We start from the raw sequence: 13,614 nt of genomic DNA, 5'->3' as shown, positions 1-13,614 counted from the left end.
CTCAGGAGGCTCCCGGGGAGGACAGGGCATGCTCAGACTTCAGGGAACAAATCTCTCACAGGGAACTCTCTTCCAGGGTTGAGTCTGGACCCCAGGACCAGCGTGCAGGCAGGTGAGTCTGTCTCCAACTGTCCCAAGTCGCTCCTCCTCACTGGGGACAAGGGGACACCCCTGGGAAGCTGGAAATGGGGAACAGCAGTTCTGGGCTGACTGATGGGGACATCTGGAGGGTCCTGGGCTGTGAGCTGGGATCTGAGGGGTGGGGATGTCTTGGGACCCAGTCTCTGATTTCCTTCCAGGGACCCTCCCCAAACCCACCCTCTGGGCTGAGCCAGACTCTGTGATCACCTGGGGGAGCCCTGCTACCATCTGGTGTCAGGGGACCCTGGATGCCAAGGAGTACCGTCTGGAGAAAGACAGAATATTAGTGCCCTGGGACACACAGAAACTACTAGAGACTGGGAACAAGGCCAAGTTCAACATCCAATCCATGGCAGAGCACTACATTGGGCAGTATCGCTGTTACTGTTACAGCCCCGCTGGATGGTCAGAGCCCAGTGACCCCCTGGAGCTGGTGGTGACAGGTGAGGGGACCCTCAGGGGTCCCAGCCCCAGGATCTGCCCTCAGTGGTGTCTCCCTCTCACAGCCCAGCTCTGAGGGATGATGTGGGAGGTGTGAGCCCCATTGAACACGGCTGCCTCCTTCTCTCCTAGGATCCTATGGCAAACCCACCCTCTCAGCCCTGCCGAGCCCTGTCGTGACCCCAGGAGGGAACGTGACCCTCCAGTGTGTCTCACAGGATAGATTTGGTGGGTTCATTCTGATTGAGGAAGAAGAACACCAGCTCTCCTGGACCCAAGACTCACAGCAAACCTCCTATGGGCAGTACCAGGCCCTGTTCCCTGTGGGCCCCGTGACCCCCAGCCACAGGTGGACCTTCAGATGCTATGGCTATTACAGGAACAACCCACGGATGTGGTCGGAACCCAGTGATCCCCTGGAGCTACTCGTCTCAGGTGAGGACCCCGACCCCGTCCTCTCTGAACTCAAAGGGTCAGCTCAGGGCCCTGGCCCAGGAGAGCTCTGGGACAACAAGGAATGAGAGGAGGGAAGGGTATGGGCCCCAGGGAAGGGTCCAGCCATGAGAGGTGGAAATAGACAGAACCTCCCACCCCTGGGAACCGACCCCTGAAGTCTCAGTCAGGGTGCAGGGAAGGGAGGGTGGAATGAGATATGGGTGAACCTCCGAGGAAATGTGATGAGACTGAGGGTAGAGGACAGATGCCCCCACCCACCCACCTCCTGATGTCTCCTTCTCAGAATCAGAACCCCTGGGTGTCCCAGCCCCTCACCCCCAGGTCCTGACCCAGTGGGTGATGGAATCAGTTACCATGATCCCAGAGAATCTTCCAGACTCATCTCAATCCTTTTCCCAATATTAAGGGGAGAGGTCTGCTCCCAAGAGGAGCAGGGAGCAGGGTGGACATTAAGGATGGAGCCACATGGCTTCTGGGGCTCTGGGGATGGGGCAGCTGTGACCTCTGTGGTGGTCAGAGGGAAGGGAGGTGTCCAAGGTCCAGGCAGGAAGGAGGGACCAGAGCTGATGGGTGGAGGGGCCGGGTCTGTCCCTTCTCCTTGAGCAGGGCACCCAGGAGCTTACTCACCAGGGAGCCATGATCAGGGGAGGGAGCAAGGCAGGTGCTTAGTCTAGGAGTCCAGTGGGAGGAACCCTGGGAGGGGGGCAGAGTCGGACTTGGCTCAGCCTCTCCTTGGGAGGAGGAACTTCTGAGACAGCCTTTTCCCCTCCTGCCCTGGGTTCCCCTCTGAATAAGGGGGAGTTGTCCGGGAGTGACCTCCAAAGACCCATCCTTTCTGACCCCCTGGGCATCTGGGATGCGGCTCATCCTAGACCTGCTCCCGTCTCCAGCCCTCTCTGGGCCTGTCCTACTCCTCCCAGTAACAGACTTGTCAGGGTTTAAAAACCGAGGAAGACGGGGGCAGGAGCATGTGATTTTTGTTCATTAGTGTTGGAATTTCATCTTAATATGAGGAAGCCACAATACTATGATAGCAGCAAAGATTTATAAAACTCCAATGGTTTAGAATCTCCTGTCCCTCATGTATCACACAAGATCTTTTATATTTTCTACTAAGTCCACACCCACACAGCTCTGCATGACACCCAGGCCCCTCCCCTGTCTGGGAGGGTGTGCGGTGAGCAGAAGGAGGAGAACGGGGCGGGTCTGCGGGGTTTGGTGTCCAGGCCTGACTTGGAGACAGGGAAGATGCTGGGGCAGATGGAGAAGGAGGACAGGCTGGGTCTGTTAGAGGACAACTTGGTACCCCTATCTCTAATTCCCAAGAGACCCCGAGCATGGAGCCCCTCACCCCCACATGCGGGGTCTCTGATCCCTCTCAGGACAGCAGCCTCTCAGGTCTGGGTGGGATCTCACTGTGGTGAGGGTGGAGCCCACACCAGCGATGCTCCTTCAGAGAGAGGCTCCCCAGGCTGTGGGTACCGCTGGGCACGGCCCCTCCTGTGTTCCCCTGGTGGCCTCTGAGCTCAGTGCACACCTGAGACTAAGGAGGGACCTGCACCTGCGCACTGGGACAAGCTAGGGAATCACTGTGCAGCACGTCTTGTGTGTAACTCATTTTCTACTCCTCATTTTCTGTGCACACTCGTCTCATGTTCTCTCTCTTTATGAAATTTATTTTGTTATATTTTATTTTAATTTCAATAGATTTACAGGATGCAAGTGTTTTTAATTACATCGTAGAAATGTATAATGCTGAAGTCAGGCCTGTTAGTGTACCCACCACCAGAATAGCATACACTGTACCCAACAGGTAATTTTTTATCCTGTGTCCATTAAGCCACTTTATGATCATATATACCCATTGTTTAGCTTATAAGTGAGAACATGTGGTGCTTGTTTTTCCATTCCTGAGACACTTCACTTAGGATAGTGGTCTCCATTTCCATCCAAGTTGCTGCCAAAGACATTATTTTATTCCTTTTCATGAATGAGAAGTATTCCATGGCTTATATACCATATTTTCTTTATCCACTTATCAATTGATGGGCACTTAGGATGCTTACATTTCTTTGCAATTGTGAACTGGGCTGTGATAAACATTCGAGTGCACGTTTCTTTTTGACATGATGACTTCTTTCCTTTGGGTGGATACCCAGTAGTGGGATTGCTGGATAGAATGGTAGGTCTATTTCCAGTTCTTTGAAGAATCTCCACGCTGCTTTCCATAGAGTTTGTACTAATTTACATTCCCATCAACGTGTAGGAGTGTTCCTTTTCAGCACATCCATGCGATCTATTGGTTTTTGGCTTAATAATGACCATTCTGGCAGGCGTGATATGATATCACATGGTGATTTTAATTTACATTTTCCTGATGACTAGTGATGCTGAGTGTTTGTTCTTATGTTTGTGGGCCATATGTATACCTTCTTTTGAAAAAAATCTGTTCATGCATTGCATTATGCCTACTTTTTGACGGGGTTGTTCGTTTTTTTCTTTCTGATTTATTTGAGTTCTTTGTAGATTCTGGATATTAGCCCTTTGTTGGATTTATACTTTGAGAATATTGTCTCCCATTCTGTAGGTTGTCCATTTACTCTGTCAATTATTTCCTTTGCAATGCAGAAACGTTTTTAGTTTAATTGAGCCACATTTATTTATGTCTGTTGTTGCTGTATTTGCTTTGGGACCTTAATTGTAAACTCTTTGACCAGGCCAGTGTCCAGAAGAGTTTTTGCTACATTTTCTCCTAGAAGTTTTATGGTTTAGGTCTTCCGTTCAAGTCTTCAATCCAGCTTGAGTTAATGTTTGTATGTGGTGAGAGATAGGGATCCAGTTTCATTTTTCTGCATGTGGCTATCCAATTTTTCCAAACCACTTATTGAATAGCTCATCCTTTCCCCAGTGTATGTTTTTGTCTGCTTTGTTCAAATGTCTGCTGGTTGTAGATATATGGTTTTATTTCTAGGTTCTCTATACTTTTCCAGTGATCTTTGTGTCGACCATTATACCATATATGGTATACCATATACAACAGTATTCTGCTGTTTTGGTTTCTATAGTCCTGGAGTATAATTTTAAGTCAGATAATGTGATGTCTCCAGATTTGTTCTTGGGATTAGCATTGCCTTGGACATTCAGGCCCCATTTTATGATTCCATATTAACTTAGGATTGTTTTTCTCTAGTTCTGTGAAAAAGGGCGTTGGTATTTTGATGGGAATTGCATTGAATCTGTAAATAATCAATTTGGGCGGTATGGACATTTTAACACTATTGATTCTTCCAATTCATGAGTATGGAATTTTTTTCCTTTCTTTGTGTGTGTCATCTATGATTTCTTTCATTAGTATTTGGTAGTTATCCTTGTAGAAATCTTTCACCTCTTTGGTTAAGTGTTTTTTGATATTAATTTTTTGCAGCTATTGTAAATGATATTGATGTTTTGCTTTGACTCTTGGCTTGAATGTTATTAGTGTATTGTAAGGCTACTTATTTGTGTACACTAATTTTGTAATGTAAAACTTTACTGAATTTATCTGTCAATTCCAGGAGTGTTTTGCAGGAGTCTTTTGATTTTTAGACATAATACCATATCATCCACAAAGAGAGACAGTTTGACCTCCTCTTTCCTAATTTGGATGCCCTTTAACTTTTATTTTTAATTATTATGGGTACGTGATATTTGTATGTTTTATAGGGTACATGTGATGTTTTGATACAGGGACACAACGTGAATCAATGAAATCAGTAATTATGGTATCCATTACCTCAAGCATTTATCATTTCTTTGTATTTAGAACATTCCGATTCCACCTTTTTAGTTATTTTAAGGTAGACCCGAACATACTGTTGATTATAGTCACTTTGCTGTGATGTCAAATATTGTTGCATTTTAACTATCTCAGTATGTTTTTCCACTCCTTAAGCAGACTAACTTTATTCCTCCATCCCCACTACCATGCCCATTTCCTGGTAACCATCATTCTATTCTCTGTGTCCATGAGATCAATTATTTTTAATATTTAGCTTGATGCTTTCATCTTGCAGCTTGTAGGATTTTCACCTTGACTTTGACCAGTCTGATGACTATGTCCCTTGGAGATGTTCTACTAGTAATGAATCTTCCAAGAGTTCAATGACCTTTCTGTATCCGGATGTCCAAATTTCTAGCTAGACCCAGGAAGTTTTCCTCTTTTATTCTCTCAAACAGGTTTTCCTGGACTTTCACTTTGGTTTCTTCTCCCTTAAGGATACCTATAATTGTTATGTTTGGTCATCTAACATGGTCCCATGATTCTCACAAACTTTGTTCATTCTTCTTGATTCTTTTGTCTTCATTGTTGACTAATTAGGTTAATTCAAAAGGCTTTTCTCAAGTTCTGAAATTCTTTCTTCTGCTTCATCTAGTCTATTGTTAAAACTTTCCACTGTATTTTGAATTCCCTAAATGATTCTTTTATTTCCAGAAATTCTGTTATTTTATAACTATGTATCTCTTTAGTAAGTTGTTCATTTCCGCCCTGAATTTTTGTTGTTGTTGCATCTTTGTGCTGGTTTTCCTCTTTCTCACTGATCCCACTGACCTTATTTGTGATCTGTATTTTGAATTCCATAACCGACATTTCAAACATTGCTTTTTGGTTGGAGTCCATTGCTGGAGAGCTAGTGTAATCCGCTGGGGGTGCTGAAACAGCCTGCTCTTTCATATTGCCAGAGTTTTTCTCCTGGTTCTTTCTCATCTAAAACCTCTTCCGTCAGCTCCAAACAGATACCATTGTGGTTCGATTGTCTTCGGCCAGAGTCTTGCTGCTCAGTGTAGGAAGGGAGAGTTACCCTATCCTTTGACGTATGTGGCTAGATACCCACTGTGGTGTTGCTGGCATATTGGGTTGGTTGAACCTCACACCCCTGGGAGACTGTTCACATGCCACTCATGGGGGACCAGACTGGGTAATCTCCAGTCCCCAGGTTCCTGGATGGTGTGCCTGAGTCCTGGGAGGAGCAGACCAAGGTTGAGCTGGCAAACTTGCTCTCAAGCCTCCCTGGGTCCAGGAGCTGGTTGTGATGGTGAGGGGTGGGGTGCTCTCCCGCCCCAGAACACTCAGGCAAGAGAAGGATGGATGCACTGTGAGCCTGTGACAGCAGGGCCTTCTTGAGATTAGCAGCGGCAGGGAGCTGTGGGACACAGAAGGAACTAACACCTTCCTCTTTCGGCAATGACTGTGGTCTCTGCCCTTCTGGTATACAAAAGCACCCAGATTGCAGCTCCCACGCTGACCCAGCTGCAGCAGAGATGGCAGAGGTGGCTCAACCCGCTGTTTGTAGAGAAAGCAGACTGGTTGTGGGCTGTGGCTGAAATGCTCCAGGGGCAGATGTGGTTGTGCCAGGGACTTGCCTCTGGGGACGGCAGGCTCCTTGTAGAAGAGACAGGCAGCTTGCAGCCTGGGGAGAGGACTCATAGCCACACCCTCCCTTATGGGTGCTTGCTGCTCCTTTTTAGGAGGAAGGAATGAGCCCTAAGCTCCATGGAAGCCTGGTGTGACGGGTGATCTGTCAGAGGCAGGGTGGCTGCTCCCAGGGGCCCTGGCTTAATGGTCCCCTGTGGAACACTCACCAGTCCTGAGCAGGAACAGCATTTCAGCCATTGCTTCCTTTGTGGCAGGAGTGGGCAGGAAGGAAGGTGGTGAAGACCCCTAATTATGGAGAGGGTCTCCACTGGGGAAAGCACAGACAATATCATATCACAAGCCACGGGCACACTGGTGCAGGAGTGTGTGTCCTGGGTCAGAACTCCAGGAACACCGCTGCTTTCCTGTGTCCGCCTATTCCTTTGTGGTTGTCACAGTTCGAGCAGCGATTGGAGAATCTTTGTGCGGGATCCAGTAACAGGGAGGCTGAGGGGCTGTGACTTCCCTGGCTGGATAGAGGCACCTGGCGTGCGTGCAAGCAATATGGCACCTGCCATTTCAGCCTGGGTCCGTGGTGAGGGGAAGCGACCTTACATGGGCCTGCTGCCCAGTGCTATGTCCCCAAGAAATTCTCAGTTCACTAGTGTCAGCAGCATCTGCATTTGTCAGGACAGAAGGGCTGCCCCACAGATGGGGAGCTGGCAATCTGCCACAGGTGTGAAGGGAGGAAAAGTCATCACTCCCACCTACCCTTTCTGCCAGGCTCCAAAGCCCTTGGCAGTTGGTCTCTGTCAAAATGTTCCTCCTCCTTTTTCAGCTCCACCACTTCTTCCCACGGGACCTCCAGTAAGGGCAGGTTCTGGCTTTTTCCCTTAGTATTTCACCTGGGCTCTCCTCTCTCACCTGAAACTTCTTCCTCTATTTTGGACAATCTGGGAACCAATGTCTCTAATCAGCCATCTCATCACTCTCCCCTGTCTTTTTCTGAAAGTTTTTTTTTTATCTAAAAATACATTTTATTAATTTTAAAAAATAGCATTAATATTAATATATACCTGGAGTTTCCACACAGAACCATGTATGCTTTTATTTTTACAATAAACCTTCTGTTTATTTGGACATTAAAACATCTGGAAGTTTCTCATTACAAATAATGCTGTAATAAATACGTAAATATATAGTAATTTAGAGCATCATATTATTTTTATGGTACATTTTTTGAAATAGTGCCACTGAGCCATAAAGTAGATTTCTTTTTCTGAAACTTTTAAAGTAATAATTGAATATATAAATTTATAATTTTAATTTAAATGATATGGATATATGATTGAAAGATAAATAATTCTACGCTCATTTTCATTGGGACTTGATTTAATTTAGACATTTGATTTGGAAAATAGCTTCTTATTAATAAAGCCTTTCTATCCTGAAGATTTAAAATGGAGGCATATGAATGAACTTAAGTGTTTTTGAAATTTCATTTATAAGAATATTGTACATTCACTCACGTTCAAAGAATTGTTAAACTACTTTAACAATTTATAAGAAAGGTCATTCATTCCTTTACATTTTTAAAATAAGAGATAGATATGTTTGACAAACCTATTGGTTCGAGTATATTGACTTTATTCCATATTAGCTGACAACAGAATTTCTGTCTTCCAATTATTGTTCTGTTGATTTCTTCTAATATAGTGATGAAATTTATATAAACCACAAGAAAATATAAATTTCAGGTCTTTCCTTCTAAATTACATTTTAGTATGTAACTACATAATAAGTAAATTTGGAAACTTTTGCTTTTTACATATCTATGTATAATTATATAAATTACATGGGAATATGTGTGTACATCTACAGATATTTAGATATATTCATACATATGCTTGATATTTTTGACATAATATGTTTTAACATCATTGTTATTGACCTTCCCACCTAGACTAATTCTTCATAAAAGCAGACATATTGTTTGATGTGCCTGTGATTATACCACTCCTTAGAAAATATATATTTGTGTATGTGTGGGTCTGTGTGTATGTATCACATTCCAGCTGTTCCCAACTATATAAAGTATTAATTAACAAGAGATCAGGGGAGGATGAGTCGCCAGGTGACTGGTCTCAGGTGGGGTGAAGGGGAGGCAGCCCCAGACGTTCACCCCTTTGAGTTCCTCACATTCAGGAGCCCCTGAGGTCCAACCCTGCATCCACGGTGCCTGGGTCCTCAGTCACGGATAAGTGGAAATGCACATGTCCAGGGTAATTTCCTCATCAAATCCTCGTTAGTATAGTGGTGAGTATCCCCTCCTGTCAGGGTAATGTCCTTATGTGGTCCTATCTCCCAGACAGAACAGAGAGCACACAAGGGCTCAGTTATTTCTGTATTGGGGACCATTTTCCTTGCTGGTCCTGAGCACTTAGGGTCTAGCAAAACTCTTCCCAAATGACTGAGAAGCAAAGTTTGGATCCAAAGAGCACAGGAAGGCTGAAACAATTCAATAAGGAGGCGAGAGTGACCCTGCTACAGAAAAGAAAGGGTTTATTGAGAAACTGCATAAAAGTCACATCGTGTGACATGAAGGAATATAGAAGGCAGAGCCCAGGGGAGAGGCTGGGCTCCGGTCTTTTTATCCCCTCCCCCTTCCCCTCTGTTTTCATTCTCAGGAGCACCTGAGACCATCAGCCCCTAACAAAACAAGTCTGACCCCACGAGTGGAGAGTGAGGAGACCTTCTCAGTCATGGGCAGGGCACACAGGGTCAGGCCTTGTCCAGGGGAGGACGGTGTCCTGGGGGAACCTCCAGGGATCCTGTGTGACTTCGGTCTGCTCTGGCTTCTCTGATCTCTTTGTCCACAATTCCCAGCCCGACACCCCCGGGATTACACAGTGGAGAATCTCGTCCGCTTGGGCGTGGCTGGCTTGATCCTGGTGGCCCTCGGGATTCTGCTGTTTCAGGACTGGCACAGCCAGAGAAGACACCAGGATGAAGCCCAAAGGTAAACTCCAGAGACAACAACGCACCATCCAGTGTGGTCGATACTTGGAAGTAAATCTGATGATCCCAGGAGGCTCTGGAAGAGAATCTAGGACATGTGCTGTCCAGACTGTCTGCTGGTCATTTCCGGAGGTGGGACTCACTGTCCATGTGCAGGGACACCACGTGTGGTGGGGAACCTGCAGCCCTAAGGAAATTTGTTGCCTTCCTGGTCCTTAATTGCAGCCTGTTGACCTAATTCAAATTTTACAGAACAAATACTTTCTTTAAAAGGGATGCAACAGAGAAAGATGAAGCTTCTCTTGCCCCCTTTGGTGCTTAAAAAGAACTATCTTGAAATCAGAAGGGGCAGGATCCCCACACACGGCTGGGGCAATCTGTGGAGGACCATTAAACTGTGATACATTTCCTCTATTCAGGTATTGACTTTCCTTAACTGAATACCCTCCTTTTCCAACCTTCAGACATGAAGCTACATTTCACATGGCAGCTTTGGGCCCGCACCTCTGTACCCCTTCATGCTCTGGTCCACTGTCATGTAAACACAGTTTTCTTTATGTCTAATTTCCACATTCCCTGATGCACTCTGTTCAGCCTCCATCTCTTCAGTCAGAGGTCCAACCTGTTCCCACAACTGAATAAGTGGGAGAAGATCAGAGTCCAACCAGAAAAATGTCACAGAAATGATGCCCTGACACCCTACCAACCCTTCTCTCTTTATCAGATGCTGTCTACCTACTTTCTCCTAAAATATTATCACTTGGAATCATGACACCGGCTTTCGTGTGACAACTCAGTGGTATGTTGATTCTGAAACAGACATTTTTTAAATGCTCTTATTTGTGGCCTTTTCCAGTCTCTGGGGTGTGAATATTTTCATGGCCAAAGTTAAGGTGCCTATAGGACATCCCTGAATGTACAGTGGGAAGCGATGAATGGAATTGTCTTCACAAATGAATCTGAACCATCCGCAGCACATCTCACTTACAGCTCCCACGTCCACACCTGTATTTCCTCCCATTTGAGAGGTGATGATGGGTCCTGCACCAGTGATACCACACACTTTCAATGACACTGTGACACCGTAATCCTTGCATGTTCCCCTGAGAGGCAGGAGACACAAAAATGGCAACATCCCATGTGGGAAAGTATAAGGCTCATTTAGAAATCCAGTACCTTAGGCCGGGCGCAGTGGCTCACGCCTGTAATCCTAGCACTCTGGGAGGCCGAGGCGGGTGGATCACTTGAGGTCAGGAGTTCGAGACCAGCCTGAGCAAGAGTGAGACCGCGTCTCTACTAAAAATAGAAAGAAACTATATGGACAACTAAAATATATATATACAAAAAAAAATTAGCCGGGCATGGTGGCCCATGCCTGTAGTCCCAGCTACTCGGGAGGCTGAGGCAGTAGGATAGCTTAAGCCCAGGAGTTTGAGGTTGCTGTGAGCTAGACTGACGCCACGGCACTCACTCTAGCCCGGGCAACAGAATGAGACTCTGTCTCAAAAAAAAAAAAAAAAAAAAGAAATCCAGTACCTTAGTGGTAGGGTTGTAAATTACTTCAATCAACTTGTGGAGTATATTGGAAGTATCTAGTTAAAAGGAACAGATACTCAACTATGATCACGTAGTGCACAGCCTAGAGGAAGATGTGTGCACTTGCACGAGGTTGCATTGGCAAGAACAGTGATAGGAGCGGCACTGATACTAGATGACAGCCATAACACTCAAAGGTGAATCTGTTTTAAAAGACCAATATGTGGTTTTTATCCACCATGGTGTATTGTATGGCAGTAAAAATGTACAGTCTACATCTTCAAAGAGCAAGGTATATCAATCCTCAGACATGACAGTGACAAATGAAAGAAGAATATAAAAGATGTCATTCAGGGCTAACCCCCTACATAGGGTCAAAAAAGGGAAATATTTTTTTAGACAGGCATGTGTAAGATAAACCCCAAAAATAAGGGAAGGAATTAATCCCATGTAGTCCAGAATGGTGGTTTTTCTTTGGGCTGAAGAAGCGTCTTAGAACTGGAGAGAGGTGGGGGCTGCACAACGTTGTGAATGGACTAAATGCCACTGAATTCTGTACTTTATTGGTCAATTTTCTGTTATATGAATTTTACCTCAATAAAAAGAAATGCGAGGGGAAAAGATGTAATTCCCTATAGATTCTTTTTACTTTGAGAAGTTGCACCATGACACAGGATTTTCATTGGAGGTAGGACTGCGACCAGGACAAAGATGCCCTAAATGCCACAGAGATTAGGCATTAACCCACTGATGAAATTTTACCTTCGATTTTACCTTCACTTTGGCTTAGTGAAGAATCCAAGAAGAAGCACCAGCACTCCTGCATCCTTTCCTGTGGTCAACTGCTATTCAAACAAGGATGTAATATTGCCCCAGAAGTCCCTTGTTGGCCTGAAGAAAGTTTTAGGGACTTACAATTTGCCATCCCTACCATAAGAGCTCTCTGACCACATGTCTGTTGCAGCTACAACAGGTTGAAACCTGTCCATGTGCAGACACTGGTCATCCTCACACAGTAGTGACAGTTGCGGTCATTATCACTTTCCCACAATAAGGAAAATAGAAAGGAAGATGCTGTCTGCTCAAGGTTGACAAGAAGTAGATGTTACCCCCATAACTTACATCGGAATCTGTGAATTTTCTCCAATAAATGCCCTTTTCCCAAAGCATGAAAACAGAATCCACAGTCAGATGAAGAACTATGGGCAGGGGGAGAAAAGGGAGAGGGAGCAGAAATGACTCAGGGTTTTAAATGAGAGGGATGAAGAGAAGGTGCCTCTACTCATAGGAATGAGGAAGTCAGAGGGAGGAAGTGCTTGGGAGAAACAGAACCACATACTTAGGTGAGGAGGGAGGCTGTGCTTCCTCTGCCAGTCAGTTAACTTTCTAACAAACACGTCCCAGCCTCCTTCTCCTCCTGGGGTCATTGTCCTGTGACAGCTCCATTGGCACCTCTAGTGAACCAAGACAGAGAGTGGAGCAGCCCTCAGTTCCTCACTCGCTTCTGCTTCATACAGTGCACAAACCCGAACAGCTCTGCCCCTGAGCCCTCCTTACCCAGGTCTCCTGGTCCGTCACCACCATCCAGGGTCAGTTGGAGACTGGAGATGTCTTGTCACATCAACCTCCCTCCTGGTCCCTACTCTGGGTCCTCACTCCCTGCTGAAGTTCATTATTCTTAAATTGCAATATTATCAGTCAACGACCCTTCACCGAACACAATCCTTTGATGAGTCTCTATCTTCCTCCAAATGAGACACCAGCATCTCTGCCTAATGTTCATGTTGCTGATGATCAGATCTGAGCTAAATTCTCCAGCCTCAGAAAACACGGCTTCTCCCTGTGAAGCACCTGTCCCTCCCCAGACACACACATCTGGGATTTTAACATGTTTGTGTCTTCTCACAGTCTGATCGCAGAGACAATTTGAACTAAGAGGAAGCCTTTTCCAACATCCTAAACATGATAAAGGCACAACTCTCTGTCTCATCTCACTCAACAAACAGTTAACTCTATTTCCCACAAAGGGCTTTGGTAAGGGCTGCATGAGAAATCCAGTTAAACCATTTAGAATACTGAGGCGCACATCCACGTTATCTTGGGGTCGGATTACTGTTGGAGTTTTATCACGGTTTATTGTAAGTGCAATCTTTCTACCACCCATTTCTGACTGATGGAATAAGAGACACGATGGAAGGGAAGGCCAGGTGGACGGCACTGGAGATGCTTCTCCCTAACAGAATAGTGAAACCAAAGTAATCCCACACATCTGGAGAAAGTGCAAGGATCGGTGACTCCGTCAGGACTTCCACGTGCTTGTTCCACTCCCCTATTTGACCTGTGCAGAAAACAGATGGACTGTGGAGAATGGCAGTGGATTCTTGTAAATCAGACGGGGATTTCAATTTCAGCTGAGGAGCCTCAATTTCCTGTTGAGGCTTCGTTACTGGAGAAAATCCACAGGTCCCCTGGCACTTGTGTGCAGCTACTGATCTGGGAAAAGAGTATCTTCTCCGTGTGGATTGCAAGGGCTCTCAGAGTCAGCAATGCATGTCCACTGCCCAACTTCAGGGCTATACTGACTCTGCAGCCCTCTGTCAGCTGGTCGGCAGGGACCATGATCACCTCTC

At 45.6% G+C, this 13,614-nt stretch overlaps 2 protein-coding genes across 2 annotated transcripts in view; one reads left to right on the top strand and one right to left on the bottom strand.

Moving 5' to 3' along the window:
* LOC138374230 (NACHT, LRR and PYD domains-containing protein 7-like) overlaps positions 1 to 13,614 on the bottom strand; it is a 672,516-nt gene that overhangs the window by 591,348 nt on the left and 67,554 nt on the right.
* The window catches only part of LOC138374877 (uncharacterized), a 50,728-nt gene that overhangs the window by 121 nt on the left and 36,993 nt on the right, over positions 1 to 13,614 (top strand). Inside the window, exons 2-4 of the mRNA XM_069458092.1 lie at positions 77 to 112; positions 300 to 584; positions 715 to 1,017. Coding sequence (XP_069314193.1) covers positions 77 to 112; positions 300 to 584; positions 715 to 1,017 — 624 coding nt within the window. The remainder of the gene's footprint in view (positions 1 to 76; positions 113 to 299; positions 585 to 714; positions 1,018 to 13,614) is intronic.

Source organism: Eulemur rufifrons, chromosome 24 (assembly GCF_041146395.1).
Source record: "Eulemur rufifrons isolate Redbay chromosome 24, OSU_ERuf_1, whole genome shotgun sequence".
NCBI lineage: Eukaryota > Metazoa > Chordata > Mammalia > Primates > Lemuridae > Eulemur > Eulemur rufifrons.
Note: the sequence above shows the minus strand (reverse complement) of the source record. Positions and strands in the feature narration are given on the sequence as shown.